Here is a 17,779-nt window from a genome sequence, read left to right on the forward strand (position 1 = left end):
ATAATTTACAGTAATAGTGAGCATAACATTTAATATACAAAGCAAAAACAAACAAAAATAAATAACCTCCATGGTGATGAAGTGCATCAGTTTTCAGCTCAGTGGTGCCCCACCACATGCAGCTGGTGCCCTTTTGTACTTTTTTCGCCCCTGTTCTTCAGACAGCCAGTCTGCCAATCCTGTGAGATTTTATTAAAGTTTATACTTTGCATGATCTAAACTTTGAAAAGTTTAATTTTTCAGGAGACATAAAATGCTGATACACAGGCCAAGTGTCTATTATTATTATTTTTAAAGTTACACCCTTTAAAATCAAGGCCTCATGACACCTAGTTAAGTTAGGTTGAAAATTAGATATTTATATACACACACACACACACACACACACACACATATGTATATGTGTAAAAAATATATATATGTGTGTTGCTGAGTTCTGTTTATATATGAAAATTTGAAGAAGGGAATGCAATGGATTTAGTTTACATCTTACTTTTGTTTTACTTTGTATGATTTTTGTATTTGAACTTAATTTTTCATCTTGATTGTACTTGCCCAGGCTTAAACTGTACTGTTCTAAGTTAATATGCTTGTTAAATTTGTATTAACCAATATAGAATGGAGAGAAAAAGAACTCATACTGATGAATGTGGCCTGTGAAAGTTTTTATATAATATTTGTGTATGTGGACAAAATCTAAAAACAATTTATAGTATTTCTGCGTAAAACCTTCAACCTAATTTATCCCCTGTGGACAATGACTTATCAAGGTTCAAAAGGTATTCAAGACAAGAAAAAAGAACATGAACAAGTAATTTCAAAGTGATATTTATTTGTTCTGTATTTAACATTCCACATTACTGAGAACAAAAAGTTATTTGCTGCTGTTAACCGGTTGGCAGAGGACAGAGTATAAAAAGTCGTCTTGACAGATTTAATTCATACATTAAATTTGTTTGCATCAGCTTTAATAAAGGTTCAAATTGATGCTGTGTATAAATATCCTGTACATCGGTTCATGAAAGTGGTTTAAAATGGTCTTTAGTGTGAGCATTTCTTGTTAGAGAAAAGTAAAAGGCTGAAAGAGGAAGATGCGAGGTAAAAGGTGAGATATTGCTTATTAGGACTTTGATATACAAACGAATAAGTCCACGTCGAGAAGATCTGTTCAGGCAGAAAAGGAAAAAAAAAAGGAGCATGCAGAAGAAACCAGAAACCCATTTAATAAATCTTCTGACTCTTCATAAGATGAAGCAGAAATGAAAAGGGCAGATCAAAGACCAATCGGCTGTATAATTAGTGAAACTAAAGGTATCACAGTCAAAAAGTTTTCTTCTGCAGACACACAGAACCAGAGAACATAGTGTTCAGGTACAGATCTGTGAGTTGGTTTATTAGCCAACAGTCAGTCAGTCAGTTCATCTCTTCATATTTCCGTGTAATAGGCTTTTTGTTGGACAGCATGTGTTCCAGTGACAAAGTACTGCACTGTGGGATCTGTAGGATGCATCCATGTTTTCCAGAGCTCAGTATCTGTAGTATGGACTCCGTGACCGAGACCGTGACCTCCTGCAAAAATTTTAAAATTCATCAGGTTAAATCTGACAAACACCATGAAGAAAATGTGCAAGTGTCTCTTGTCTTTAAGGCCTGATCAGTAAATTAACTCGGATCAAAAAAAAAAATCTTAATGCTCAAAATAACTGTTGTAAACAAGCCTTTAGTGGCATCGAAACTTTCAGTGTGGGAGAGAAAGCAGTCTACAGTTCTGTATTTCACAATTTGGATGTTTGGCAACACTTTTTATTTGTGAATAAGAGATTGTGCCTTTAATGACACTTGATATTAACAGATTTACTGGCAAGTCTGAATAAAAACAAACTTAAGTTAAGACTTAAACCAAACTTGATTGAAGTCACAACTATATTTACTGGGAACAAAAGCCTGCCAGACAAATCTGCTGGATCAATGCATATTAACATCTCAGATATACCGGTGTACAAAGTAAACAAAAAAACATCTATCAGCCGACGTTATCGCATTTTTTAAAGACCCCCTGCAGACATGTTTTAACGTGTACATAAAATGCTCTACTTTGAAATATAATTGTGTCTGATATGTACAATTCTCTGAATGTTTAATTATCTTGTTAAAGTCTTTGAAGTGACATTAACTCCCTCTCCTTCATTAAAAATACATAATCTGTAAATATATTATGTTTAAAGGCATAGTTCACCCAAAAAGGGAAATTCAGTCAATATCTATTCACCTTCATTCTGACTGAAGGTCAGGTTTAGTTTTTTTTTTTGCTGCTGGGGTTTCACTTGAAAACACTGCTGCAGAATCTCCAAAACAATAGAAGTGAATGGTGACCAGTTTTTACACGTAAAAAAATTACTGGGAAAAAAACAAACATAAACTGCCTCCATACTGCTCGTCTGGTGTAATCCAAGTCTCTGAAAGTCCTAACATGCCAAGTTGACTTGATAGATGTCATTTGCTCTTTGTTCTTCGATCTTTAGCCTTCACATATGCATGAACACTGCCTCAACTGGGTGTGTGAGGTGTGACGTACAAGTGAACGGCATGTTGGGGATTTAGGAGACTTGGATTATGCCAGATGAGCAGTATGGAGGCATTTTATGGCTTTTTTATGTGGTCACCATTCACTTCAACTGTTTGGGGGATTCTGCAGCGCTGTTTTCCAATGAAACTCCAGTTTTCTGTGGACTAAAAAAGTAAACCCACCCTTCAATCAGCATGAGGATGAGTTGATAAGGACTGATTTTTCATTTTGGGGCAAACTATTCCTTTAAGCAACTGCTGTCCAGCAGTTCAACTCACTAATAAGTCCATTCTCAGTATATGAGCCCTGGAGGATTCAAGTTTCCACATCACACAAATTGAATATTGGACCAGGACTGCCTGCCAAACTATTTGTACTGTCACAAATCAAACTTTGTGGGATTATCTGAAAAAGTGATTTTCAATGTGCACATCAGAACAGCAGAAGAATGTGAAAACAGCTTGTTGGTGTGCACATACAGCTTTCTTTACAGTGATGCTCAAACACTGAACTGTAGGAACAAGAAGACCAACACTTTTGTGGAAGGGAACTTTAAACTCTCAAATATTTGCATCGATTGAGTCTGGCCCTGCTTGAACCTAAAAACATTCATAAACTTGCCATATAAAAATCCTGAATGTATTAAAGATCAAACTGGTAGAAGTTTTTGTCCTCTGGCAAAACTTAGCGCAGAAAAAAGTTCGACGTATTTTGTTTGGACTTCAGGTATTAACTTGTACCGGATTATTTTTGCTCTTGGTCTTGGCCCGGCTTCTCTCTTAAGACTCGTCACAGTGATTTGAAGCAGCTGAAGTGCTGCATATCAAAGCCCTTTCAGATAGTGTTGGTGCATTAATCCCACAATTCACTGTGCCTCATCAGAGCTGTGCAGATTCTTGTGGCTTCTCACATACCTTCTGTATGAGCTGTGTTCTCGGCCTGAGGGACAGAGGACACAGAGCACACGATCAAAACAATAGCATGCCAGAACATCTTGGAGCCCATAAAACTGTCAGAACACAAACTGACGCCAGCAAATCAGACGGAGGCTCAGCTGATTAAATATTTTGGTTACTTCTGTTTAAGCATGCAAGACTGCTCTCACACAATAAACACAAATTATCATTATATTAGATCCATATGGCTATTTGTGATCAGAAACATTAAGCCTTACCGTATTTGGAAGGAGAGGGCGAGTGGCTCTGTCGCCCGTACTGTCTTTCCCATTCATCCCTCTCTTTCTCACGTCTCTCACGCTCCCTAAACGCAGAGTCTCTGGGTCAGACAATTGCAACATGCAAATACCAAACAGTCCACTTAAACAAACACACTGATTTAGGACACTTCTGGGGACATTACGCAGACATGCATTCATTTCCTACAAACTTACCCATAACAATACCCTAACCTTGATGTACCCCTAACCTTAAAAGGGAAGATTCAGCACGTTTTATGTGACTGTCCAGTCGATGTTTTGACATAACTTGATGCACGTCCCTGGCTCCCACCTCTGAGAAGCCAGGGGGCGTGCTAGACAGGGCTGCCCCAAACTATAGATTTTCCTAGTTAACTAGTAGTCATTAGTTAAAGCCAACAGTAGTCACTTGTGACATTAATTTAATTATTTACATATATATTTTTGAGTCATGAAGCGAGCCGCCTGGTAAATTCCAAAAACAAAGTGGTACAGATTCAAGAGAAGTCTGAAGAAACAACAAAGGGATCGAACATACTGTTAATCTATTTCAGCACAGTATAACCTGACGGAAGTCTTGTTTTTGAAAACACAGGAATAAATAGTTTCCAACTTGACAAAAACTAGCAGACTTTTAAACACGATGGATGATATATATATACTTCCAAATTAACATTTAACAATTGCTACAAACTTGTTCTTATTGTTCTAACCACTTCACACCTCCTGTCCCTGCTGTGTCTTTACCCTCTCTGGAGTAAAAGTCAAACTGGCCTCCGCTGGTCTCAGAGGTTGTGTCCCAGTGTGATAGAACTGCTAACTGAGCAAACTAGCCAATGGCAGCTCCAGCACTTCAGTGTTACAAGAGAAAAGGTCCATGTTGCAGCAATCCCCTGGGCCCAAAGGCAAGGTGAAGCTCCCAAAAGGAATTTGAGGTGGGGTTTTTTTTTTTTTCTGGGACTTAAGAATAAACGAAAAAGTGATCGACTAAGTCTGTCCTCACCAACTAATTGTTTAGTCGACTATTAGGGAGCATCTTTGTCAAGTAACATTAAGTTTTGGCCAACAAAGTAATAGCTATAGGCTAGAGTGGTGATACATGGCAGCATGGGCATCAGAAGCTCGGCCGCAAGGCATTCTGGAGAATGTAGGCACTGCTGGCATGACTTAGCAAGCTTGAGAAGTCAGCTTTTGTGGTCAGTATAGCAGCACCGAGGAATTTACTGCTTCTATTGACAACATTTACGATCAGGGATTGGGCGATGTGTTGAAATTTTCTAACTGGCCACTGTCGGCCTATCAATCAGTGAATGCCTGTGTGTGTGTGTTACTGCTAATAAACAAAGTGTAAAGAAATTAAACATTCTTACACCCATTTTCCTTATTAAACAGAAAGATACAACGGTACAGTGAAGTTTTTCCCCTTTACCAAAATAAAATGGGCTTAACTTTCTTGTTAACTCGTCGTAAAAAACAAACTTAATTCAAAGTTGACAGAAAACTCACCTGAACAGTCTTTGCTAGTCTTTCCACTCTTACAACAATGCAAACTGGTTTGGTTGAAATGAATCCTTAAGTCTAAACATTAGATGTGAGAATAGCCTCTACAGGCCAACAGTCAGTGTAGTCATCCAATCTCCCAACCTCATTAACTATCAACACTGACTGGACATCTACATACAAGTTTTTCCTTTACTCTAACTTTACCCTTAACCAGTGATACAAAAATTTGCTTTTTAAAAACTGGACATGGTCTTTGTCCTCAACAGGACAAACTGTCCCCAATGAACCGGTTGTAGTCTGAAATGTGTCCTTAAAAGTAGAGTCAGAAGCGCACATACAGGTTCTTACTTCATGCGAATTTTGCGTGCCATGGCTCGTAGTTCTCCCTCTCGTTCCTGTAAAACAAACACGCAGCAGTGAGGATGAGATGCAGGATAACAGAATCCGTTTCTGCCTGGAAGAAAAGAAAAAAAAAAAGAAACACACACACACCTGTCTTTTGTGCTCCTGCTGCTGAATTTTCACCTGAGCTGCTTTTTTATCCGCCTTGGCTGCAAGGAAGAACAAAACCACAACAAATTTAACTGATCGGTTTCTTTGTGTTTTACATAACGTGAAAAAATGTGCGCCATCTCAACATATTCATGACTCAGAGGTCTGTGCAGGAACCACAAACATTCTGCTCGGTTGTACTCACACTGCTTGTTGAGCGCCTTCTGCATTCGTAGTTTCAGACGCTCCTGAGGGGTCATCTTCGGCTGCAGGGGACACAGTTGTGTTAGTACATCTGTCCACAGCCTGACAAAAGCGTGCGAGTGTGTGTGCATGTGTGTGAGAGATCAAAGTCACCGTGCTGTCATACAACTTCAGTACCATCACCTTTATGTACAGTAGCTGGAGGAGATAAAACGGCCACAGATAAATTAATTATGTGTGATGTTTGTTGAGTCAACAAGCGAACTGGAGTCTTACTGGCTGAACAGGCTGTATGTGTGTGTGTATGTGTGTGTGTGTGTGTGTGTGTGTGTGTGTGTGTGTGTGTGTGTGTGTGTGTGTGTGTGTGTGTGTGTGTGGCAAACGGCTGCTGTAGGATAGTTTAAAAATCAGGACAGGATCCAGTCACATGAACCTTTACACAATATCCTTATATGTATGAACACTGTCAGAGAGATAAAAGGTAGGGAGGCCGGCAGAAGAAGGAGAAGGAGAAGAAAAGTCGTAAAGTAAGACAAGGGCAAGTTCAGGTCCGGTGAGTTGTCAAAGTTTAGAAAGAGCCAGTGGCATTTTGTCAGAGACACACCCATCACTGGGCCGTTTCAACCTGGCCAGGCAAGAAAAACTGCAGGTCACAACACCGCAGGCAAGCTTAACAGAGAAGCAGATAATAACTTCCAATCTACCTGTCTGTCTGAGGATATTCAAATGTTTTTCTTTTTCTCAGGAAATGCAGTGGAAAGAGAAACTGGTTCAGGACAGCAAATGGTCCAGAATGTTAGAAAAAAAAAGAAAAAAAAAGTGTTGTAAAGTCTTAAAGGAATACTGTGACATTTTGGGAAATATGTTTATTTACTCTTTCTTACTCGTGTTGGTAAGCTAAATATAAAGCTAGCACAAGCTTTAGAGTAGCTTTTCATAAAGACTGGAAACCAGGGAAACAGCTAGCCTCACTCTGTCCAGAGACAGATAACAAAATTACTATCAGGGCTGGACGATTAACCAAAAAAGGCGGTGCGCTTTCGCTCCTCCCTAAATCCCAGACTCCCTCTCAGCCAGGCTGTGGCATGTTCAGTTCAGCTCATTGCGGTCAAGTGAGCAGTCATTTGTGAAAACCCGGTCAGTGTAGCTGCTGCCTGGATTTTCACATGTGTGTATCTGAGCTGTTACTGTACCCGCGCTTGGAGTGGCCAGAAAGGACAAAGGAGTCTCATTTCAACAAACCTTCAGGAACTGAAGCTGTCTAGCGTAATCCCCCAAGGGGATTTTCAACTACTGTTACAAGTTACGGAGAGCATCTCTGGGGACTTGCTCTTGTTTATAGTACTTAAATCTGTAACTTTGTAATGTTCTGTCTGTAACTTTGTGTACAACTGTGCTTTGATCAGGTCTCTCTTGAAAATGAGACTCTTTAAATGAGATTTCCTGTTCCCTGAAGGTTAGTATTAGTGTCAAATAACTGTGATCCATACTGACCAAAACAATAATGACCATAGTTTTTCCCACATTCCAAGACCCATACCTAGTAGGAACTCATAAGCTCATTAATAAACATGTTATGCCTGGTTTGTTTTATCTAGAAAGGCCAGTACAAAAGCCTCCTTAACACTTTTTTCCACACACTTTTTGTGTGGATTAAACAAACAAAATATAAAATGTTACTCTGTGAGCTTCGTTGTCCATGGACAGAGCCGGGGTAGCCGTTTCCATCCCCATTTCCAGTCTTTGTACTAAGCTAAGCTAAGCTAACCTAACTTCTTCCAGTAGCTTCATATTTTGTGCGCAGACTTGTGCTGATATTCTCGTCTATCTCTCTGCAAGACGAGAAATAAGCGTATGCCCCAAAATGTCTAACCATTCCTTTAACTCTCATCTCAAGTCTTCAATCATGAAGCATTTCATTTAGGGAGTATGAGTATGCTCTGCTGCTTGTTAAAACAAGCCCAAAAACAACTGTCCAGAGCACGCCCATGTTGTTTTTCCACAGTTAATCAAACATCTAAATGATCACTTGGCCAATACCGATTCATAAGTTTTAACAAGACACAGACTCAGAAGCAGAATTAGTCATCTTCCTCTTGGGGACATGGATATGTGTGTTTGAGACTACAAACAGATATAAAGACGCTGCACTCTCACTCACATGTATATATATGTATACATGCATGCACAACCCAGACTAAAAACACAATCAAGACAATAATGACTTCACAATGTGCCGAAATGTTCACTCCATACAGAGATGGCAGCATTAATTCAGTCTGTCATTTTTCAGGGTTGGCAAGTTCACATTATTCTCAGTGAAATACTGAGAAGGTGAAGGAGAATACTGTAAGGGCAATTACAAAATAGATGAAGGGCTTTGACTGCAGTGCATGTCCACTTTGCAGGGAAAAAAAAAAAAAAAAAAAAAATCACACATCATTTTATTTTCTGTGGGCAACAATGGCTTCTATATCCCAGTCTGGTGGACAACCATGTCAGCCTGTCAGGGATGAGGGAGGCGTAGGCTTTTAGCAAGAAACCCAGCTAGATCAAATTCTTACTGACTTTGGCAGCTCCCGTCTCTTTACCACCCGGAGTTTCAGGCCTGCAGAGAGGAAGAGAAAAGATGATTAGCTCAGATGAAGAAAGTCAAGGTAAACATAAGGCAATAAAAAAACAATGACTAGACCAGAAAAAAGTAATAAACTAGTTCTAAATTATCCTTATGGCTTAAAGGACCAGTGTGCAGGGTTTAGTGGCATCTAGTGGTGAGCTTGCAGGTTGCAAATACCTCATCTCATTCTCCACTTCTAAGCCACTAGAAGAACCTATGGTGACCCAGAAACTAGCGCAAAAGGTGAAAGCCGGTAAAGAGAGGCAGCGTTTGGTTTGTCCACTGTAGAACATTGACTGTAGAAACATAACACAATATAGCAGCCTCCATCGAAGAGGACTAGTGTCCTCTGCAGACAAACAGCTCATTCAAATGTAACACAAACGTGACAGTTGCTATTTGCTGGTTATTATACACTAATGAAAACTTACTTATGAATGTTATATTCCATTTCTGCTAATAATTCCCTGTAAATCCTACACACTGGACCTTAAATAACACTAAATTACCAGGCTAACTGTTGCCTATTAATTATTGTTGGAACTAGAATTCATTGCAGAAAAAATGTTTTCTGACGTCACTGTGACCTCTGAGCCCCAAATTCTAATTGCCGAGTCCAAGTGGACTTTTTGGCCACATTTCAGCCAAGTTTGAAAAAATTCTATCAAGACTTTCTTGAGATATCGCCTGCACAAGAATGGGACATAACAGCTACTGCTGTTGGTTGCAATACATTACCTATTCTAACTTTGAGACGTTCTTTTAGGCAGTTATGATTGGAGCATCCCACCGTCTCTTCAGGAGTTATTATTTCTTAACCAACAGTGTTTCAATGCAGATTTGTCAGACCTACACGGTTTTCTTTAGAGCTACAACAATTAATCAATAAATGATTATTAAATTAATCAGCAACTATTTTGATAATGATTTATTGGTTGTAGTAATATTTATATTATTATATCTGATTCTGGCTTCTTAAATGTGAATGTTTTTGTTCTCTTTACTCAGACTGAATACCTTTGTGTCGTCAGCCAAACGAGATATTTAAGCACCTTGGGGTTTAGGAAACAGTAATCGATATTTTTCTTTCTTCTAGACTAAACAACTAATCAATTAATAGCTAGTTGCAGCCCCAGTTTTCTTACTTTCTTAGCTTGTCACAGACAGTGGTGGTAGAGGGCTGGGGTCCTCTGTGAGCAGGGGATGGACTGTGGATAGTGCGACTGGGGGAGCGAGAGGGACTGCGACTGTCGCTGTCTCCCCGACGGTGGCTTCCACTGCTGCGACCCCCTCGCCTCAAGCTGCCCCCCTGTCGTGAGCTGGAACGGGACCTGACAGAAAAACGAAAAGAGAGCTCAGGTCACCGCTGTTGGTGACGTTAATCAGTAGCTGTCGGGTGACACTGGGGAGTCACAATTACCTCGTTCGTCTGCGTGCTGAATATCGTCTCCTGTCCCGGTCCCTGTCTCTGTCCCTCTCTCGCTCTCTGTCTCTGTCGTTGGACCGCGATCGTGTCCGGTTACGTCTTCTCCAGGATCCGGCCCCGTTCCCTCCTCTACCTCGGGAGTAAGATCTGGAACGCCGTCTTGACCGAGATCGGGTCCGGGATCGCCGCCCATCCCTCCCTCCCCGTCCTCGTCGGGTACGGCGTGAACGGGAAGAAGAACGGGAGGAGGATCGAGATGAGGAACGCGACGAGGAGGAAGGGGAGCGACTGGAGGATGACCTTCGTCTCCTGGACAAACAAAGTTGCACCATTTAGTAACAACACCGACCCAGCACCTAGCCTATCTTCAGAATACTGCTGCTGTCTCGATTTTAAGAGAGCTTACTGTCACATGGTCGGCTTTTTAAAGACGTATCAAATATTAGAATTTGTACTTGTACTTGCTACTCACTACACCATCATAAACTAGTCTGTGAGTGTCAATGCTTAAAAACTAGCCAATCATAATCTCTATGCACACATGCAGAGGGGAAGAGGTGCATTTTTACTTTATTAAAAACTGATCCACCTCACCTACCACAAAAATTAGTATTTGATCGTCAATATTCTTTCTGCCTCAACAGCTGCTGTCATTTCAACAGACAACAAACTAACTGTAAGAAGAAAACAACCAATGAAAAGCCAGGAAGATGGAAAGTTACCGACCGGGAGCCCCTGCTATGACCTGCAGGGTGCTGCAAGCTGGAGGGGCCGTGGCCAGAGTGAGGAGCAGCCGTTTGTGTTCCCGCTGCAGCTTCGTCGTCGCTGCCTCCGAAGCTGGTGATGAATGTGATCTTCTCTGGACCGGGAGAACGAGAGCGCGACCGCGAGTCAGAGCTCGATTCCGACTCTGGCCTGAGAGATATCAGAGAAATCAGAAAATAAAACTCAAAACACGTGTACAGATACAAAAAAAAAAAAAAAAAAAAAATCAGGCCATGAAGAAGAAAAAAGACAGCAGTCATAACTCACCGTTTATAGGGGTCATATGTTGGGCTGTCTCTTCTAGCATAGCTGAAATACAGGAGGATGACAACATCAGGTTAACATGTTCTGAGGGAAGTGGACTTTTCATGGGGAAAAACCCAGATATTTACCTTGGTGGGCTGATCTGTCTACCTTTTAGCCTCTTCTCTCTGAACTCTCTCCTTTGTCTGCGAGAACGCCGGCCCTGAGATGATCAAACATGTCACTTAAAAAGAGGCTTATGACAATCAGATGACAAAAATTCCTTTGCAGATTGTTATCTTACAGAGTACATGGCCTTCTCCGCCTCCAGAGCTTTGGCATGTTTGATGGCTTCCACTTCCTCTTTGTCCTTCCTCAACATCCTGATAAGCAGGTATCATGTTAACAGTGTCAGTCATACAAATAATTCTGGGTGAAATATTCCTTCATGCTTGTTTGTAAAAACTGAAAGTTTATTCCTCTCAACTTGTTGAACTAGCAAAACAGTGTAAAATGAAATCACATCCACCAGCATCTAAAATCTTTCAGTGTATGCCTGATTTTACAGAGCCAATAGGTGTTGTATTGTTTCAAACATATATTTTTGCTTTGCTCTGCATTTGACCTTTGAGATGTGATGATATAATCAGTTACCTAACAAAGTCTCCTTCAGCCATTCCATATGGGGTTGCCATTTTGTTTAGGTCCAACACCTGTTCCTGGTTCAGCTCATCAACATCAACCTCCACATCTGTACAAACACATAGTGACAAAATGACACCAAGCTTTTTAAACACAGCAACATGTTAAAGCACATTTTACACTCATACTCAAGTTTAACAAATACATGCAGACACGCAGAGGATTTGTATTTTCAGAACAGATTCTCAGTTCACAGTAGGTGAAGTTGATTTAAATAAAAAAAAACCCTGGTAATAAAGAATAAAGCATCACTGATTTGTCATGCTTGCTTAGATTAATATCCTACATATATTAAGCTCTATATGAGCACAACAAAATGAAAGTTTCTAGTTTTCTACTCTGCATCCAGTGCAGCTTCACATCACAGCCTTTTTTGGGTTTGTCTGTGATGTTTTAATTTTCCTAATGTGTAAATCGCATTAGTGCCAAATCCATTTCCTCACCAATATCTGGGATGCCCTCATCCTCTTCGGATTCACTGTTCTCTGAATTGTCTTCATCTTTGTCTGACAGGGGGTCAGGCTCTGTCACAGTGCTGTCTTCATATGTGTAACCAATGGTGGCCTTTTTCTCAGCCAGTCTGCACAATGGAAGAAGGATTTATTACATACGTAACCAGCTTAAATGCTCCAGTAGGCAAACAAACTAAGAATCACATTGGACAGAAAAACAAGCACTTTAAGAACATTTTAAAGACATACTTTTTCTTCTCATCCTCATTTGGTTTCTGCAGGCCACCATAGAGCTCATCCAGGTAGATCTGGTATAAACACTGCTCCTCTGAGACTGTGGGAGGACAGCAGGGAGCTTAAGGGCACAACACAACTGCAAAATATACCCACTGAGGGCAGGTTACCACACCATTATACTCACATTAAGGACACTGTGCAGCACTGTACATGTGTGAAACGCATTAACAGTGGCTGGACTGTTAATGTACGATCTTAATCACTGATCATGTAGCTTCTGACAGTCAAATAAAATTCAACGCTTTCTTGAAAGAATATCAGCTATGAAGTTTGTGACACTCACTGTTGGCAAAGTCGTTCTGCACGAGGCCTCGGTAGCGCTCATAATTGCACTTTCTCTCCTCCATCTCCTGCTCTGGGGTGCTGTAAGAGACAGAGCAGACAGATGTTTTTTCACTTCACTGAATACTCCAATCTCACCACACTGAGCATTTGTCCTTTAACTGACGCTGAAACATCCAACTCTGAAACCGTGTAAAAGAAACTGAATGACCTGTTAAAGTACTTAGTAACACAGTTATTCTAACACACAGTTATAACCAGAACAACCAGCAGTGTATCCATCATTTATGTTATTTACCAAATTTAGGTGCATTTGTCTCATTTCGGCTCCGTGTGAGAGTCATAACTGTGTTTTTTCTATCATTTATGGTTGAGCTTGTGTCTCTCCTCTGCGTTCCACTGAGGTGAGTTGGTGACAATGTTATGTCACTTCAAGTGCAATAAAAGCTCCCAAACAAGAGTAATTTATTAATGTAATCTGTGTAAAACCGACATCTGAAATTCAGGCCAAACTGTCTGACTTTTTTAAAAATAGACATCCAACCTCGATCTGGTGACAGTAACAAGGACGCTAGAAGCTCTGCGGCTGGTTTTGTCACAGTTTTCCGAAACAAGTTCCTGATGTCAAAATGCCCGTCTCTCAACATTTGGACTCACTTAAATAGAACTGTAAAAATATTCAACAGACGCTGCTAACCCAAAGTGGTGAAAGATGGCTTAAAAATGTACATGACATTGTTTAAAAAAAAATTAAAAAATGCATCTGAGTGGATCACTGGGAAATAAAATCAAATATTAGAAAGACTTGTAAAATGGACTCTAGGGCAAACCCTGAAAAAGTGTTTTTGACCACCGGGGGTAATGCACTAATGCAAGAGAGGTGAAGAATACAATTAAAACATTCAAAAATAGGTTTTGTAAATGACTTATGAGGTAGGAAATGCATCAAACAATTTTGGCATCCTCAGTTAATTCTCTTGAGAACTGGTGAAGAGAAGTAGAAACATAAATTCCATAACGGAAATTTCGCAGGATGCACTTTTATTTTACTAAATGAGGCAAATGACTGCTTGTATAGTCTGCAATGCAGTTAATTTACATTTCATCAAACATCTGATGCACTTCATACATCAAAAAGGTTTAATATGTTTTTCTATTCCAGTTTTACATCTACTCTAAAATCATCTGACTCAAGCTTATATATACACATTTTGTTCATTGTATCAGGATGCAAACATCTGAATGAATGAAAAAAAAAAATAAAAAAATACAACTTCTGTGATTCATACTTTAAAGCAGCCTCTCTGAAATTTAAATTTTATGTTAAGGTGCTTTGTTGTACTCATGACCTTTGCTCTCATTCAGTCAAGTGCCTCAAAGGTCAACATGTATCGTGTCTCCACAATGCCCCACAGTTTTGCACAACCACAAAGAAAGACTCTGGGTTAAATGGGATGGTAAGACTTACGATGTGCTGAGCAGTGGAGGTGTGTAAGTGGGGATGTAGTCCAGGTGAGCCCGCACATCAAACCTGTCAATCATGTTGTTGGCGTCTCCCTGCCATGGCATCCTTTTGACAAAACACAAGGCAGAAGTTTAATCTGATCAGTGAGATCCCACAAACACTGTGCATGTGGTCAGTGTGTGTGTGATATCCAGTTTATATATGTGTTGTGTGTGTAGGGGTGTGTCTGTGTGTGTGTGCTTCCTCACATGTTAATGGGGCTCTCTGCAGCCAGTGCCACAGCAGGATCCAGATGGATCTTGTAGGCTCTGCCATGAACCTGGAGAAACTGAGCTGGATCTTTTTTCTGTTGAGACAAACAAAGAGGCAGTCAAAAGACAATAAAATGACAGTGTGTAACAAATTAAAAGGAATTAATAACTAAATTAACTAATAATTAAAGATCTAATACTGGACAACCCTTAAACTCTTCGATGTAAAGCAGAAGCACAATTTAGGCTGTGCATAGTGTTACTTTACAGTGTTGTGTAAAGTGAAGCTGAATAAAGGTCAGAAATCTTTTCTTCTTGTTCAAAATGCTGCTGCTGGTCTGATAGTGATCTGTATTCATCAGTCATCTCAGAAATTAAATTAGGCTCCATTTAGACAACAAGACAGCAAGTCAACCAACTTCACACTCTAAATGATACCTCAATAAACAAGACAACTGAGGCGGGATCTGAAAAGATGAGATGTCGTAACAATATCATCTTTCTAGAGAAAACTAACAGCAGGAACAGTTTTGCTCGGGCTTGTTGCCACAGAAATGTTATTCAAGTATCTCTGAATACATTGTTCAGCTAGGTGACAAAGTCTCTTACGATCTTTTCGTAGTACTCTCGCCGCCGCTCGCCTCGGCGTTTGTAGTCTACCATCATGCCACGGAGCTTGCGCTCGTGTTTGCGGGCCTCCTGCCACATGACGGCTCCGCTGGGGGTGGGGGCGCGGCGTGGCACGGCTGCTGTAGTTACAAAGAGTGAAGAAACATGTGAGAGCAGAGAGACAGAGAGACAGAGACAGAGACAGAGAGAGAGAGAGAGAGAGAGAGAGAGAGAGAGAGAGAGAGCACACAAGGACAAAGAGGAGAACATAGGAGGCGGGAAGTGAAAGAGACAGAGACAGGTATACAAAAGACTATTTTTAATAAATATTCGACTGGGACATTCAAGCTGCACAGATAGATATCTTCTGAGAGATTGCATAACTGCTTCTGACACCCACATTGTATTGATATAAATATTTTAAACTTAACCCTCCTGCTATTTACAGCAGTTACTTCTCACCAAAACAATAAACCATAAACCACAATCAATACATCTAAGAGCACAATGCAAAGACTCATCTCTATGCTTACCCAGGATTAAAAATGAAACAGATTCATATCACGATTAGTGACCAATATTATTATTATTGTAAAATGTGCTGTGTGGTCCCATCTGGGACAGTGTCGCTAAGTTTGGTTGATGCTGGACAGTATTTATTGGCAGTTTTTCAAAGCACAGTAATTACACAGTTTTTATAATAAATAAAATTTGAAACAGTTGCACTAATAGCTGGAAATTTTACTTTGGTTTATTGGGAAACTGGCAATCATTTCATACCGACCCAGGATACAAACAGCGCCTCTAAGTCCTTGTCTGTAGAGTTAATTTTGCTAAGTTTCCTAAATATTTTATTTATATTATTATATTGTGGACAATCGAGCACAATTTGTGGAAAACAAACAACAAAAGAATTTCCTTCTGAGACAAAATTAAAGCAACATAGGTCTGTGATTACTTTTACAGATATTGTGATATGATTAGTGAGAATGATCATTTCTGCATCACAACTTTCATTTTCTTGGGAAAAAAAAAAATATCTGGAAAACAAGATTTGGAGACCAGAGTTTCACGTGGCCATATTATGATTTTGATAATATTTCAATTAATTGTGCAGCACTACAGTTACACATTGATTTATTGTAGGGGGAAAAAGTACAGTTTAACTTTAAACTATATAGCTTCATGTGATTTTTCCTTTTGTCACAGATATGGCTCAATTTATATTTATATCAAAGGAGGGTTTTTTTCGGTTTTTCAAACACTTCATGGTATTTTACAGACATTATTTTTAACCAATTAAAATGGCTTTTGTCACTCACGTGTCCTATGCTAACTATTTTCAGCTGAGTAGAAAATATTACAAATATTTTTGGTGTGAGAGGAAAGTGACATTCAAACCAACAAAATGAACAAAATAAGCTGATATACATTTTTTGCACATTACTTCCAATTCTTTGAAGAGTTGTCCAACCGATTTCAAATTACTTTCACAGACTGAGTTTATTACAGCGACAATTAGTAACTGTATAATATAATCTGTGCCAACTGTATTCTATCAAATGACAGAACCATGTTATTCTGACCTTTCATGTCAAATTCGTCTCCTGTCTGTTTGATCACAGGTATTGCTTGTATTTGTTTAGTAGACTCATGTTTATTAACAGCTAAACCGCCAGGAGCCAGAAGGCTAACCTAGCTGTCCAATATTATCGTCGTCAAGCACGTCACACAACAACACTGTTTAGTATATATTGTAAACTTCATATAATCCTAACATTTGCGCGTCCAAATTATTAATTTAAGTCCGAGTAGCATGTAAAATATGAATCTTTTTAAAGTTATTGAGGAGTTTGTTAGCATGCAAATCGGCCTGGTTGCGCATGCAGCCCAGGCCTCTGCTGCTGTTAGCCAGTTAGCATCACAGCTAGCATATCTTAGCTTAGCTCCAGTCTGCAAAGACATTAGGACGCAGCCTCATTAACACCAACTAAACATGCTAGAGCTGCATTTAAAAAAAAAAAAGTCCAGCATCGCTTTGGATTTCACCGTGTACCTGTTTTCGTGAACACCAACACACACTCGGGTTGTTGTCGGTCAGCCGACGGCGATGGTAGCAGAGAGCTGCTGTCACACGCCTCCCTCTCTTCACCGTTACTAACTGTAGCGAGTCGGTGCAGTACCGAGCTCAGCCGGAGGGGGCGCTGCATACCTTTATATATGGTAAGTAAACCGTAGACCGCATTATTAGTGGTCAACACACACACACACACACACACACGCACACGCACACACTGAGCAGAACTTATGTAGAACTTGCAAAGTGTTCATATGACATATATTTTTATACTTATTTATTTACAAAGACTACTAATTTTATTCATTTGTTTTTTATTTTTATGTTTTTTATTGCATGGCTTTGATAAATACTCAATTCTGATTGGTCAGTTACTCTAAGGTCTGTTATGTCTGTATAGCAGACAGATGCTATGTATAACATACCATTGCTATGAAGAACAAGCAGTTGCTATGGACACAGTTATGATCGTAGACTCAGGAGGAGCAATACAATCATTCTGCAATCCATAAAATCTTTCTTAAATTAAATATCATGTCAAATTATTGACTTCTTGGGTGAGTTATACAGTAACTGTATAAGCGGGATGATGTATAGTGAGCAGGTCATTATTGCAAAATAAACCCCCTCAGG

At 39.8% G+C, this 17,779-nt stretch overlaps 1 protein-coding gene across 5 annotated transcripts; it reads right to left on the reverse strand.

Moving 5' to 3' along the window:
- Nucleotides 1–812: 812 nt before the first annotated feature.
- Nucleotides 813–17,245, reverse strand: clasrp (CLK4-associating serine/arginine rich protein). Of its 5 annotated transcripts, XM_084717757.1 has the most exons (21): nucleotides 17,126–17,245; nucleotides 15,070–15,209; nucleotides 14,458–14,555; nucleotides 14,213–14,314; nucleotides 12,746–12,825; nucleotides 12,415–12,499; nucleotides 12,157–12,293; nucleotides 11,666–11,762; nucleotides 11,316–11,394; nucleotides 11,161–11,234; nucleotides 11,036–11,077; nucleotides 10,730–10,918; nucleotides 9,998–10,312; nucleotides 9,723–9,908; nucleotides 8,529–8,568; nucleotides 5,962–6,022; nucleotides 5,757–5,815; nucleotides 5,613–5,659; nucleotides 3,741–3,826; nucleotides 3,481–3,505; nucleotides 813–1,569 (listed from the first exon to the last, which is right to left on the reverse strand). In XM_084717757.1, exons 2-21 carry the CDS (start codon nucleotides 15,166–15,168, stop codon nucleotides 1,527–1,529), a joined length of 1,944 nt encoding a protein of 647 aa, XP_084573883.1. In that variant the 5' UTR covers nucleotides 15,169–15,209; nucleotides 17,126–17,245; the 3' UTR covers nucleotides 813–1,526. The 5 variants fall into 5 exon arrangements, 2 of the variants coding, with proteins under 2 accessions (XP_084573883.1, XP_084573882.1); XM_084717756.1 differs by lacking the exon at nucleotides 813–1,569 and having other exon boundaries at nucleotides 2,738–3,505; XR_014769994.1 differs by lacking the exon at nucleotides 813–1,569 and having other exon boundaries at nucleotides 5,603–5,659.
- Between the last annotated feature and the right edge of the window lie 534 nt (nucleotides 17,246–17,779).

The sequence above is a fragment of the Lutjanus erythropterus genome, chromosome 4 (genome assembly GCF_056507025.1).
Source record: "Lutjanus erythropterus isolate fLutEry1 chromosome 4, fLutEry1.hap2, whole genome shotgun sequence".
In the NCBI taxonomy this organism is placed as follows: domain Eukaryota; kingdom Metazoa; phylum Chordata; class Actinopteri; order Lutjaniformes; family Lutjanidae; genus Lutjanus; species Lutjanus erythropterus.